Source organism: Silurus meridionalis, chromosome 12, assembly GCF_014805685.1.
Source record: "Silurus meridionalis isolate SWU-2019-XX chromosome 12, ASM1480568v1, whole genome shotgun sequence".
Lineage (NCBI taxonomy): Eukaryota > Metazoa > Chordata > Actinopteri > Siluriformes > Siluridae > Silurus > Silurus meridionalis.
In genome coordinates, this window is record NC_060895.1 from 14372574 (window position 1) to 14387471 (window position 14898).

General features: G+C 37.1%; 1 protein-coding gene across 6 annotated transcripts in view; it reads left to right on the forward strand.

The window, feature by feature from the left end:
- ece2b (endothelin converting enzyme 2b) overlaps positions 1–14898 on the forward strand; it is a 46554-nt gene that overhangs the window by 17327 nt on the left and 14329 nt on the right. For 5 of the 6 annotated variants that reach the window (XM_046862895.1, XM_046862899.1, XM_046862896.1 and 2 more), the window contains 5 exons: positions 4068–4154; positions 6761–6905; positions 7706–7921; positions 12882–13006; positions 14500–14646. In XM_046862895.1, coding sequence (XP_046718851.1) covers positions 4068–4154; positions 6761–6905; positions 7706–7921; positions 12882–13006; positions 14500–14646 — 720 coding nt within the window. Of the gene's footprint in view, positions 1–2799; positions 2850–4067; positions 4155–6760; positions 6906–7705; positions 7922–12881; positions 13007–14499; positions 14647–14898 lie in introns of those variants that run through there. The other variant, XM_046862900.1, reaches the window with a different exon arrangement.

Sequence of the window (14898 nt, forward strand, 5' to 3'; positions counted from 1 at the left end):
TTTAATATTTATAGAACGAGTTTCAGCTGTCTGCACTTTGTAACGGTCAGTAACTTTTTTTCATTTTGGGAAATGTCTCCAGGCCAGTTCATTTAGCTATTTCCGATTGTCCTATTAACTTCAAGATAGAGAAAAAGTGAAGTTGGTAAAGTTGGTAAAATATGTAATAACAGAAAAGAACATTGTTTTACAGTCATTTCACAGCATAAAATATATTTATAAATATCTTGATTAAAATATCTCAGGTGAAATATATATATTTAAAAAAAAAACAATGTTTAATAAAACAAAACAACAATAAAAAAAAAACAACATAATTGTACTTGTGGGGTATGTGGGGTAAGAGTAATAAAACAGTTTGGAACGTATTGTTTAAAGCTGAAAAATTGTGGGCTTGAAGGTGTGGGGATTCATCACACCAACATGTCATTTATTATTTTCCTTCTACAGCACACCTCACTATTCTTTTCAATAACTGTGTCTCCTGCTGGATGTAATACAAAAAATCTTAAAGATGGTATAGTATTTAACATATTTATTACGCAATTTCTATTAAACAGGGCACGATGATGGTCAGCATTGAATTAATAGCACATCATACTAGTACAAACATCATATTGGTATAACCAGAATGTTTAGACAAAAGTATACATCTGAAAGTGATGGGGGAGGTCTCAGCGTACGACTGAGTTTACACATATCTGTCTGGAGTATAAACTATTTATGCATGGCTGTAAGTGCCAGGGCTCTGGAGGGTGTCTGTTAGGTTTCAATGTGCATTGGGTTTAGTAAATCGTTGATGAAGCGAGAATTTGATGGAAGAAAGCCAGTAAGATTTAGGTTTGTTTGTGGGAACACTCAAATTGGGTCATGCTTGAGCCCATTACAGAGTTCAGGTACCTGTTTGTCTTTCTCAACTTAGTACTTTTTTCCCACTATTTTTAAAGGTTAAACTTCGCCGTTATTATAAACTTGTCTTCATTTGCTATAAACAATTTTCATGGGTTGTATAATTCCTTTCATGACCAGAGTTAAAGCACGCATCTGAGCTCAGCATAAGAGCTCCATGAAAGGAAGTACAATTATAGAATACAACAATACATATGTGAATACAATAAATGGAAGCTATGAAACTTTACAAGAAATATTATTGTTATGTGAATAAAATTATACTTCCCCTTTTATATCATTCTCAGGAGAGGTAAATGTTTACTGTTGCTGTTGTAATCTTTAAAAATATTTGATATGCTAAATTAGGGCAGGCAGCTACTCACAATATATTACCATCTTATCTTTTCTTCCTTTTTTTACCCAGTGCAACAAAGCTGGTAAAAAAACATGATTGTATTTGTGCAATTTTCAGCATTACAGTTTTACCTTCTGTGCCTACTGTAGCCACAGATTTTTGGCTGACATCAGTTGAACCTGATTGTATTTCTGGCACTGTTGTTCTCAATCGCTTGTTCTTCTCATGTTTTTTACTTTTTGTTTTAAATTCACTTAATTTCAGATTTAGATATGTCTATACTTTCACCTGGACTTTAATTGGAGACTGAAAGAAAAGGTGTGTGTGTGTGTGTGTGTGTGTGTGTGTGTGTGTGTGTGTGTGTGTGTGTGTGTCTGTGTGTGTGTGGTAAACGGTTCCATTGAATACAAGAGGTTGTATGAGAAAGGGAGAACAGACGTGGGACTCCTGAGAGAGAAGGTCAGTGGTAGGAGTATCAGAAAATTACAGAGCTATGGCTTTCCTTTAGTTATTTGCTTCTATATATTGATTGCCTAATAAACCTACAAAACTGGATACCCGATAAGTATTATAGAGTATTTTTATATTCTTGAATTTCAAACAGGAAGTGAGGTCCATTTATGTCTATCTTGTACTGTGAAGACTGTTGGAACCAAATTAACTTTAATGATGGGGGACCCTAGCAGATTCTTTTAATCACAAAGAACTTAGCGTTTAGTCATGCAGTCATCTTGTAGTATAAAATGTTATCATTTACAGATGCACTGAAACTTGAGCATTTTAATACATTTCGAGGCAGGCCATGATCACGCACCCTTCAGTAAGAGAATCATTGAGTTCATGTAGACGTTGTACTAGATCACAATTCCTAATTACACAAAGTGCACAAATGTGTGTTTTTCTGCCAGCATACTTTTTTTTTTTTTTTTTTACCTAAAACTTTGTGGGTGTTTTAAAGAGCCCATTTAAAAGGAAATATTTACTAAACAGGAAGTGATTATTGAGTCGCATAAGCTTTCACTCTCGGGAGACAGAGGAAAGGAAATGGGGAGGCTGAAAACAGTAAACTGCAAAAGAAAAAACAATAAACAAAGATAAAGAAGTGCCAAGAGGCATTGGAAATGTGAGGGGAAAAGTGTCAGTAAATTGGTGGGCAGAAGCTGTTTTGTTTTGTCCAGTCAGTAGAATGTGTTTGTCAGCAGTTGTTTGGTGAATTCTCTCACAAACAATCGATTTACAATATGAGGTAACATTGGGACTAACCATCGGTCAGATTGGGTGTTTAACATTAATGCTGTGTTATGACTTTTGTTTAAGGAAAAATCTCCATTATCTTCTTTGATATGTCTATGAATTCATGCGTTCCCACTAAAGCAGGATGTAAATGTCTTTTTAGGATGTGTGCTTTATCTCTTCTCCTCTTAGTCTGTGCTCTTTACCACAGTCTTACTGATACTAGCGTGTCTATCCCCCCCCCTCCTGTTTCTGTGCTACTTGGTTTGTTCCGGTCACATCATGCAGGGTAAAAAGTGGGAGGAAATAACCACTTCTGCTTCTTATTGTCAGTTGTCAGTTAAATATCTTGGACTGAACTGTGTCAATGGTGAGTAAGAAGATGTTAATGAAAGTCTCAATATATTGTTTAGCATGTTTCAGCTAATGTGTTTTATTTTACCTTAAAGATAGCTTGTCAGCATTTAAGCAAGATAAACTAGTATTTCATGTGTAGTACAGGACCTGCAGTCACTGGTCATCACCTTAAATTCTGAGCGTGAGAGCAAGAACACATGAATACACACACACACACACACACACACACATGCACTCTCGGAGTTGGCAAATGCTTTCTGATGTAGAAAGCATGTGAAATGTGTGTAAAAGTGACTGAAAGACAGAGTGTGCACTTTTGAACTTTAAACAATCTGATACTCTATTGGGTTTTGATGGTTTCTCAGCCAGGTCAGTGGTTTACACTGTCACTGTCTGAAAAGCTCATCGCTGATTCACTGGGAATTTTCAATTCTCTAAGAGCTCAGAATAAAAACACAGTTTCCACATTTTCTGCCCTCAGGACCACTTCTTCTTCAGCTATGTGTGGGAACCGATGAAGGAGAAATGTTTTTTTTCACTCTCCTGAAGTAGCCTGGGGACAAAACTGAATCATATTCCATGGCTTGTTTTAAAGGTCCATTGGTTACATGTTAGGCTGTAGTGTGTATGAGGTGAGCTGTAGACACACAAATGATTTGTTGACCGTTTGAGGACGGCATGGCAGCACCGTGAGAAGCTCTGCCTCGTACAGTAGCTTCAGGGTCTCATCTCGGGTTACCATCTGTGTGGGTTTTGTCCTGTTTCTCCAGTTTCCACCCACCTAACAAAATGGTGTATGTTGATAATTTGGTAATGACAAATGAATGTGAATGAGTTTGTGATTGTGAGTATATGTGATGGTCTGCGATGGATATTTCCTAATGGGTGTGTCCTTGCCTTAAGCTCAGTTTTCCCAAATAAGCTACATAAACCTTTCAACCTACGACAACTGCTTGACACCACTTCCTGTTAACGCCCATGTACACAAAGCCTAGTAGCTAAATAACTGCTCATTGTTTTGTTGTATTTGGCTTCTGAGTAAGAGTTCTGTAAGTTTGGATCAATGAGAAATTTATGATGCTTCCCTGTTATTCGGAGTAAAAAGTACCATTTAAAATATTACCTGATTTTTAAAAGGCACCAATGTTTGAACAGTTGTCGCTATAATGTCCATGTTGTGTTTAAAGTATCATTGACATTGCTCATTGCTTGCTTTCTTTCTCTTTTTTAGATGTCTAACTACAAGCGTGCAACCTTTGAGGAGGAAGAGGGGTCAGACATTCCGGCTGATGGAGCCATTTCTCCTGATAGTGTGGAGGTTAGTTAATGATCAGGGGTAATCATTTCACACAACATTACTGTTGTTGTCGATTTGTTATATCCCAGGGAGACAACCAGTATAAAAGTGTTCTTTAACATTTTGGACTTTTTTTGTAGTTGAGTCTAAGGTTTATTTATTCGTTTATTCACATTATTTACAGGTCACTGGACTAAATTTAGTGCCCTCTCTTTGGAATATATTAATGCTTTGTGGAGAGCAATAATACCAAAATAGTGAACATGAAGTATGATGTTAAAGGATCACACCACTGAGTAACACGTCACAAGGTTGCTGGAAGTTTAGTGTTCATTTCCACTTCTCAAAAAGTCATTCATAGTTATACAAAGAAATGTCATTAACTGCACACTGTATGGTTATTTCTCTTATTGGGAACAGACATTTCATTGTAAACCTCGGATAGCTCCAATGATTTGCGGGAATGGATTCTAAGCAAAGGGCCAAGGAAACAATTGAGCACTCCCACATATTCCCAGCATTTGGACAAAAAAAAAAAAAAAAACAGCTTTGTTTTTTGTTTTTGAAGTTCACAAAAATAGCTGTGATCTGCAATCCAGAGCATTTGGCTGCTTGGGTGCTGCTGTTTGTCTAAGCTTCATCTCCGCCTTTGTGGAGTTTTCACCTTCAATTCTATTCATTTTTTTTAGTTTTAAAATAAATTTTTAAGTAGTAAATAATGAAATCTGGGAAATAATCTTTTCTGTTTTAAAATTACAGGAATCAAGCTTTTAGTCATCAGTTTGCAAAGGTATTTGCTTCCTATTAAACATTTTTAGGATGGAAGCAATAATTGCTTTATATAACATTAGCAAAAAAAAAAACGCAACAACAAAATTAAGAGCAATTTTTTAAAAGGTTTAAATGGGAGAGATTTTTCTAGGAAAAGCGGTCTATGAAATTCTAATAAAGCTGTCATGGATCTACATGTCTTTCATAATTACAGTCCAAATGGTGACTCAGTAGATAAAAATGGATTTATAGAAGAGCAGCTAGAGAGAAACTTGCCTTAGTGAAATTTTAGGGGTTAACAGACGCTCTAGTGGTTAAAACAATCAAATACTGCACTGTATAACATGCTGAGACCTACATGTTTATTTAACAAAAGTAAAGATCATAAAGCATTTGCTAGTACATAATGTGGAGAATATCTAGGATAGAGAGAAGAACCAATATCTTTAAACCTTTGGAAAAAATTATTGAAAATAAAAAGAAAACACTGGTTTTGTGAAGTATTTAATTTACTAAGGTATTTATTGAGTGTTTTCATTTGTCCTTTCCCACATTAGATCAGTTGTACAAAAGCAGCACAGATATTCTATGATTTATCTTAACCAAGTTCTGTTTAGTTTACACTGTCTTTTACTTGTTTAGGAATTGTTTGAGTAATGACACCTGTTGGAACGACTGTTATTGCCATGTCTTCTAGTGCAGTATTTTTCAGTTCTTATATGCAGCTGAATTCTATGTGCATGCTGTCACAAACCTGTAGAATTTCACATCCTTGTTCTGTCTCTGCACGTTCTCTAGGGTTGTTGCGTATATATTATGATGATAATCAAATATGCATAAGAAGCGTAACTTGAGGAATTTATGCTTGACTATTTTTCTAGGTGAAGAATGTTTCATGTTACTAATAAACACAACAGATTTGGGACACTTAAAGTTTAAATACTACTGTACTACAGTTAGATGCTGCTTGTCATTATTGTGGCTAACGGGTTTTTTAACAAAAGGTAGCAATTATATTTCCACACTAGGCTGCTTGGTTATGTGCAGTCCCATGACATCTGGAAAGCATCTGTTAATTGGCTTGTACAAAGCTCTTTTGCCTTTATCCACTGGCTCTAAATGTCAGTTGCTTGTTTGAGTTCAATTAGAGAATACAATTAATGAGTAATAAAATGACAACATTCAGCTTTGATTAGTTTCAGATTTTGAGTGATCTAATTTTGGGGATAAAAGCGCTTTTACATCAGAACAGCACTTAACGTTCCTGTGGCATTAAAAGAGGGGTTTTTGAATAGCGGTCTCAAGTTTTCAAAGTTGAATATCTTAACCTGATCCATGTTCTTGACATCTGTATCTCGATATTTGTGTTTTCCATGGGTAAGAATTTCAGTGTTTCTCTGAAATGGAGAAAAAGAGAGCTGAAAACTTGTTCAGATGAAAATCACTTGGATCACAAAGGAAATCTAAGGGCATTAGTAATCAATGAAGGTTTGAACCACATCTAACAAAAAAAAAATCTAAATCATTAAGTACCAGCTAAGAAGACTTACTGTGGAATTCTTACAACTAACTATGACTTCCCCTTCTAAAAAATGTCTTCTTCTTAAAGTACAAATTTTGATTTACATGTAAAAACTATTGCAACAGCAACTGACCTTTCATTACAAGTTATTTCAGTTCTGGTGAGGAAATAAAAATCTTGGCAACAGTAAATGTGCATATTCCATTGATGTGTTGAATAGAGGTTTGGTTAAAAAAGCTGATAAGGAATCTTTCTTTGGCCAGTGTGTGTACTGTATGTCTAGTCTGGAACTTGTTCATCGAATGAGATTTACTAATTCATATTTGTGTCTCAGGTGGGTTTTCGGAAAGGAGGGGTCCAGTTGTGTGGTGGATTAGGACGGAGGACTCAGCTGGAGATTGTGTTGGCTGCTTTACTTGTGGCCTCTCTGTTGTCACTTTTTGCATGTGCTCTAACCCTGGGAATTCATTACAAAAATGGTGAGCCTGCCATACATACACACTTTGTAGTCTCAGGGTGCATGTGTTCATATATGCGGCAGGGATATGTGTGAGTGCGTGTTACATTTTGACCATTTTAAATAAGAATTTAGCAGGTATTTAGATCGAAAGAAAAGCCAAGAAAATATTTTAGAAGAGATGTTTTTTGAGATATTCATATTTTAAAACTAAAATAGATAGGATTCAATTAAAGCATTGTTTATAACTATATGGAGGTGAGCTGTACTTGCATCATAAATTGGAAGTCATCCATAATTTCATGTTAAAGTTATTTGTTTTTCATCAAACACACATTAAAATAAATTAATCTAACACATAAAAGAAGCACGTTTGTTTAAATATTAAGCAATGATAGCAACTGTTACACTTGATCTTAAATAACAGGATATTGTCTGTTCAGGACACTTCATTTACATTGTGTGTGTGTGTGTGTGTGTGTGTGTGTGTGTGTGTGTGTGTGTGTGTGTGTAAATGTGCATATTTACACAATAAGATGACTAACTAGTTGATAAATATCTAGGCTATATGATGAAACAAAGCTTATTATATTTTAGTACAAGGTTCACACACATGCAACTGTGGTCAGCAGTGCTATTTGGTATTTCTGTCTCTACAGTCATATTTGACCACACAAAATGTTAATAGATGTCCAGTGTGTCTACAGAAAATAACTTTATAGAAAACAAATGGATAGAATAATACACTGCTATCACAAGCGATGAGAGTCTTTATCATGTGTATTACTTGATATCAGCCACACTTGTGTTCCTTTCTTACAGATCCATCATTTAGTCTGTGTCTCACAGAGGCGTGTGTGACGGTGGCTAGTAAGATAGTGGAGTCTCTGGACCGCACAGTTGACCCGTGTCAGGATTTCTATCAGTATGCATGCGGTGGATGGATTCGCAAAAACCCTCTTCCTGATGGACGATCACGTTGGAGCACTTTCAACAGCATCTGGGACCAGAACCAGGCCATGCTCAAACATCTACTGGGTGAGAGTGAGTTAGTTACCGTCTAAATCTGTGTTAGTGAACACTTCTCCTTTGCCGAGATAATCCATCCACCTCACAGGTTTGGCATATCAAGATGCTGATTAGACAGCGTATGCATTGCACAGGCGTGCTTGAGGCTGGCCACAATAAAAGGCTGGTCTAAAATGTGCAGTTTCATCACACAGCACAAAGCCACAGAGGTCTCAAGTTTTGAGAGAGCGTGCAATTGGCATGCTGGCTGCAGGAATGTCCACCAGAGCTGTTGCCCGTGAATTAAATGTTCATTTCTCCACCATAAGCCGTCTCCAAAGGCGTTTCAGAGAATTTGGCAGTACATCCAACTGCACTTACAAATGCAGACCACGTGTAACAACACCAGCCCAGGACCTCCCCAGCCAGCATCTTCACCTCCAAGATAGTTTGAGACCAGCCACCCAGACAGCTGATATCCAGCAACTTCGCACATCCATTGAAGAGGAGTGGACCAACATTCCACAGGTCACAATCAACAACTCATAATCATGCTGTCTAATCAGCATCTTGATCTGCCACACCTGTGAGGTGGATGTATTATCTAGGCAAAGGAGAAGTGTTCACTAACACAGATTTAGACATATTTGTGAACAATGTTTGAGAGAAATTGGCCTTTTGTGTACATAGAAAAAGTATTGGATCTTTGAGTTCAGCTCATGAAAAATGGGGGCAAAAACAAAAGTGTTGTTTTTTTATAATTTTGTTCAGTATATAATGAGGTCATGAATCCGAATTCCAGCTTTCATGATGTTACATTCAGATGTGTAAACTAAGAACATGGCACCTTTTGTGGTAGACCACCAAAATTTTAGGTGGGAAAGTATTGGAACAGACAGACTTAATCTAACTAGCATTAAATATTTGGTTGCATATCCTATACATGCACTAATTGCATCAATTAAATGAAAAGCTGACATCAAAATAATTAGATTATTTGTGTATTCTTGGGATCATGGGCATATATTTATGTATATGTGTGTGTGTGTGTGTGTGTGTATATATATATATATATATATACACACACAGTGCCCTCCACAATTATTGGCACCCCTGTTTAAGATGTGGTCGTGGACTTCTAAAAATTCTCCTTTTTTTTAAAACAACATAGAACCCAAATGCAAAAAAAGAGAAAAATCCAACCTTTCATTTAAGTACATAACTTTGGTGGTAAAAAAAATCATACATTTTGGGAAAAAAAAAACTTGAAATCATGTGTCCCACAATTATTGGCACCCCTAACAATTCCTCTGAAAAATTTAATTTTTTTTTTTTATATATTTTCTGTAGTTGCTAAGGTTGGTCAGGGTATCTAGGGACTTTTAATTAGTAATTCATGATTTCCTGTTTCCTGGGGTATAAATATGACGTGACACAGAGGCCTAATTCTCTTACCCATTTGTCAACATAGCAAAGACAAGAGAACACACCATTCAAGTAAGGCAGATGTGTGTCGACCTTCATAAGTCAGGCAATGGCTACAAGAAAATAGCCACCGCCTTAACTTGCCGGTATCTACAGTCAGAGGAATCATTAAGAAGTTTAAAACAACTGGAACAGTGACAAACAAGGCTGGAAGAGGTCCCAAGTTTATCTTGCCACAACGCACAGTGAGGAGGATGGTAAGAGAAGTAAAAAATTTCCCAAGCTCACCGTCACAGAATTGCATCAAAGAGTGGCATCTTGGGGTCACAGAGTCTCCAAAACAACCATCAGACGCTCTCTACATGCCAACAAGCTGTTTGGGAGGCATGCAAGGAAAAGCCTTTTCTCACTAACACTCACAAACGTAAACGCCTGGAGTTTGCTAAGCGGTACTGGGACTTCAACTGGGATCGTGTGCTTTGGTCAGATGAGACTAAGATTGAGCTTTTGGCAACAAACACTCTAAGTGGGTCTGGCGAAACAAAAGATGAGTATGCCGAAAAGCACCTCATGCCCACCGTGAAGTATGGTGGAGGATCTGTGATGCTGTGGGCCTGTTTCTCCAAAGGCCCTGGGAACCTTGTTAGGTGCATGGCATTATGAACGCTTTGAAGTACCAGGATATTTTAAATAAAAACCTGATGGCCTCTGCCAGAAAGCTGAAGATGGGTCGTCATTGGGTCTTTCAGCAGGATAATGATCCAAAACATGTGGCAAAATCTACACAAAAGTGGTTCAGCAGTCACAAACTCAAGGTCCTCCCATGGCCATCTCAGTCCCCAGACCTCAACCCAATCGAAAACCTGTGGGGCGAGCTAAAGAGAAGAGTGCATAAGAGAGGACCCAGGACACTGGATGATCTAGAAAGATTGTGCAAAGAAGAATGGTCAAAAATCCCTCTCTCTGTGTTCTCCAATCTTGTGAAATGTTTTAGGAGGAGATTTTTTTTTTTTCTAAATGTGTGATTTTTTTTTTTTTTTTTTTTTACCACCAAAGTAATGTACTTAAATAAAAGGTTGGATTTTTCTCTTTTTTTGCATTTGGGTTCTATGTTGTTTTAAAAAAAAAAGGAGAATTTTTTTAAATCCACGACCACATCTTAAACAGGGGTGCCAATAATTGTGGAGGGCACTGTATATATATATATATGTGTGTGTATATATATATATATATATATACACATATATTATACACGTGTGCACAGTGAGCAAAAAAGACTAGATATGTGACTGTTTGGCAGTATATATATCATTTATATAGCTTGGTGATGTTTGAGACTGATTTTTGTTTCCCTTTTTATATGAAAAATTACATGTGAGGAGTGGGGGTGTAAAAGTGCTGTACATATATATTCAAGGAAATCTGACTGAACAAGATCAGGAACAATTACTCATCTAGGCAACACCTTTGTAAATGTGATAATAAGGACATCCTTATACAGCACTTACATTGCCTGTTAATTGTTTTGGGCCTGCTCACTGCCTCCTTTTTTCTATCTGGAAATTTTCTTTCATCTCTTTTAAGCCTAGACACAAGCCAGATATACTGTATAGTGTCGTTTAGAATGCAGAGATTTTAAATAGACAAACTTTTATAAAGAACATAACAAACGCAAGTTAAGTTCCAAACATATGTGTCACTCGTCAATCGTGGGCATATAATCATCAAGTAAAACCTGTAAGGCCACAAGCTCTAAGAAAGGGTTATTGCTTTGAAGATAGATGTGAATGTAGTATTTCTGGTCATACTTCCTTGTAATGTGTGCATTACAAGGAAGTTCCATTTCTATAATTTACATTCATTACATCCATCACTTTTGACTCATGCTGCTTTGATGATGTGTGTAGTAAACCTGTAAAGGATATAATCTAGGCTATGAAGCATGCTGAGAGGAAGTTAATGCTTCAGTAAACAGTGGATGAGAAAAGTATTCCCGTAGCACCTGCACAATCCTGAAGCGTGGCCTACAGCTAAATGAGGGAGAGTATGAGGTGGTGCTCCTGACACTCTCTGTGAAATATGGCTAGACATGGCGAAAAAGAATGTAAAGCAGTAGGTGGTGTAAAAGTCAAATGTAATAGATTCAATTGTAGAAATGTACTGTATGATTTGTGCTTTGCTACGAGAGACATGGAGAGTCATTTGTCTCTTTTGTACTGATGCACCTGGTTGTTCGTCTTCTTTTGCTTGGCTAACACAAAACATGCAACTATTTTGTATACTGCAACTGCAGTTTTGAATTGCCCTTAGTGTGTATGGCAGAATGCCAACCTGAGGGATCATTCACCCTCCCTCTATTTCCTCCTCCCCCCTCCTGTCCTTCTGGCTCATCTTCATTGGCCTGTACCTGCTGACCGGTAATTGGCCTGGCACTGAGCGCCTGTAAATTTATTAGTGGAATATTCCGCCTTGTGTGCCTTAATGTGATTATGCTAGCGAAGGAAGACAGATGAGAGATGAAAGGAACAGCTGCTCGTGGCTATGCACATGATGTCCTCGCTTGCAGAACTGCCTCCCTCCTCCCAAGGGACATGAATTACGTGGGTTATAAAGCAGACACACATATACAGTGTAATAGCATTTCTGCTCTCACAATTCAGCTAAAATCATAATCATGAAAAAAGCACCTGGAAGACAAGAAACAAGAATGGTACTGATAAGGGTTTTTATTTTCTATATTTTTGTATGATTTTAGCACTGACTTGAATGCTGTTTTTGCCATCCATATCACACCGATTACTCATAAGACTTGAGACCATGACTAAACAGGCACAGCAAGATATCTTGTTTGAACATACACAATCCCACGTGTCATTGGAGCAGCAGTGTTTCTCTAGCTCATGTTTAGAATGTAGATCTCTTTGTGCCAGGGGTCACAATTTTGAATCCACTCACAGCTACCAGCATTTGTGACTGGCTATGCACTGAGGTGGGACACACTCTCTCTTCATCAATCACAGTGACATGACCCAGTGAGGTCAGGTGCAGAAAGCGAGTCAGCAGAAAGCGATTTCTTTTGAGTGTTACTCCACCCCTTGACATTGCAATTTGAAAATCTATTACACGGAGTAAAAATGTCATAGACTTCACTTTACCTTGTTGTTTAGGAATTGTGAATTGCAGGGGGGGGAAAGCGTTGCTTCTTAGAAGGTTACACCAGGATCTCAGTTTCTGGAGGATAACAACAATGCTCATTCCCATAGCCATTTGTGTAGCTTCTACCCTACTAATAAGGTTCTAAAGCTAAAAAAGCTTCAGTTACTGGAGAACGCCAAAAGATCATAGGGGATTACAGGAAAAATTTCTATTGTGTGTGTGTGTGTGTGTGTATGTATATATATATATAAACACACACACAGATCGATAAATATCGATATATAGGTAAAATTACATTATAAGCCTAAGGGCAGTTACTGTACTACTTCTGTAAATATTTTTCTCTGTGCAGCATGACCTACAACAAACCATCTGTACAAACAACCTCTGTCTTATGTTTCGCCTCTAGAGAACGGCACCTTTAACTCGAGTAGCGAAGCAGAGAAAAAGGCTCAGTTCTACTACTTGTCCTGTCTGAATGAGCAGCGCATTGAGGATCTGGGAGCCCAGCCACTCATCGACCTCATCACTAAGGTAGGACTTCCTTCCCCTCCTTTTTTTTCTCCTTGTAAACTGTGACCTTGCCATAGATAAATTTTGTGTTGGAAGCCAAGATTCATTTCACTAATAGAACAGGGACATGCAGCGTCATTGAAGCAAGGCACCTCTCTTAAGTGGTTTTTTTTTCTTGTGCTTGGTAAACCCTGTTGAAAGTACAGATGTCTAAGTTTAAAATTTGGATTAGTCAACATAATTTTTTCATTTTAAATAAACAATCTATATTTGTACATATTTAGAAAATATCTTACCTTTATGTCATTCTTGTATCTCTTTTTGAGAAAATGGATACAGTGTATTTAATTTTTTTTTTTCAGGTAATCACTTTAAATAGCAAAATATGTTAGGCCTGAAATCCTTCATAGAAGTGGTTCAACTAATAATTGTTCTTTTTCCTGACTGAATAAAAACTTTCGGTAATAAACATAACATGGTACTTAACTTTTTTACTTGGTTCACATGGTTGCTGAAAACAACTTTAAATACGATTGTATTGATATCCACTTGTATTTACACTGTAGTAAATATTAAGGTTGCCAGATTTGTGCAATCAAATCCTTGAATGACCCGGAACAAGCCCCCATATAATATCTTTCATTCGGTACCCAGATAATTGGTTAGCCATTTACTCCATATCCTCTGAAATACTATATTGTCTTTGATGTAAATAATATAATTTATAGTTGCTTTTTGAATTACTGCAGATGAATTCAAGATCTTTTATCAGATTTGGCAACCCATAGGAGTAAGCTATGTATCAACTTGTCTGTTTAATGTTCCATAAAGGAAAATTCTCTTTCACGCTTGTGAGTTATATGAGATGCTCAATCGCATTCCGGATGGTGTGGTTTTAAGGTTCTTAAAGTCATTTAATAATGCATTTGTCAGGTGAATCCATTAAATACAGTTAAAATTTATAAAGTCAAACTGATCACATATTTAAAAATTAACAGGCATTCACAGAAACCTAGTCAGCTTTATTTAAGTTCCTGTCTAAAACTGTTCTCCAGAGATTTATACCATTCCTTGTGGAGTGTCAAACAGTATGTGTCTAATTTATAGCCCCCACACACGAGGGTGTCTACCGGAGAAATAATAAAATGATTAGAATGGCCTCTCTCGCTCACTCTCACTCCCTCTCTTTCTCTCTCTTTTTCTCTGTTGAGGCTGTTATGGTGATTGAATGAATTAGCTCAGCTGTCTTTAGACTGAACTCATATTCTCTGAGGAGAGATGCGTTTAATTGAGTTTGCTGTCTACTCACAGCTTTTACTTCATTTTAACCCCTATTCAGTGTTTAGTCAAGTAATCCATATATAAGTGATTTACTACATATGCATAGAAAGTTAAGCATAAATACTAAAGCCAGGGGTCATGTATTAAGTGGATATCCTGTCCTAGAGAATCAAAGAACTGCACTGTTTCAATGGAGATGTTGCACTAACCTTTTCTGAACTGTATGTTTGTAGACAGGAGGTTGGAACATCACCGAACCATGGGAAAAGGATAACTTCATGGAGGTCCTGAAAACTGTCTCAGGCCCATACAGAGCCCAGCCTTTCTTCAGTGTGGGGGTCAGCGTGGACCCTAAAAACTCCAACAGCAACGTAATTCAGGTGCATGCATCTTATGCAAGTGTTGTCGATTATGAAAAGAGTGAGAAGACATAGTGTTTAAAAAAAATAAGTGTTAATTAGTAGGGTCACATGTTGTCCCTTTTGGTTTTTTTCTTTTTGTTGTAGAACCAAAATCTGTCTGTCTGAAAATATAAAAATAATTTTAATCTACTTTAACTACTACTTAATTATATATATATTTTTTTCTATTTTGACTTCACCTGGCCTAAGAGGCAAGGGTTTAGTGTCAGC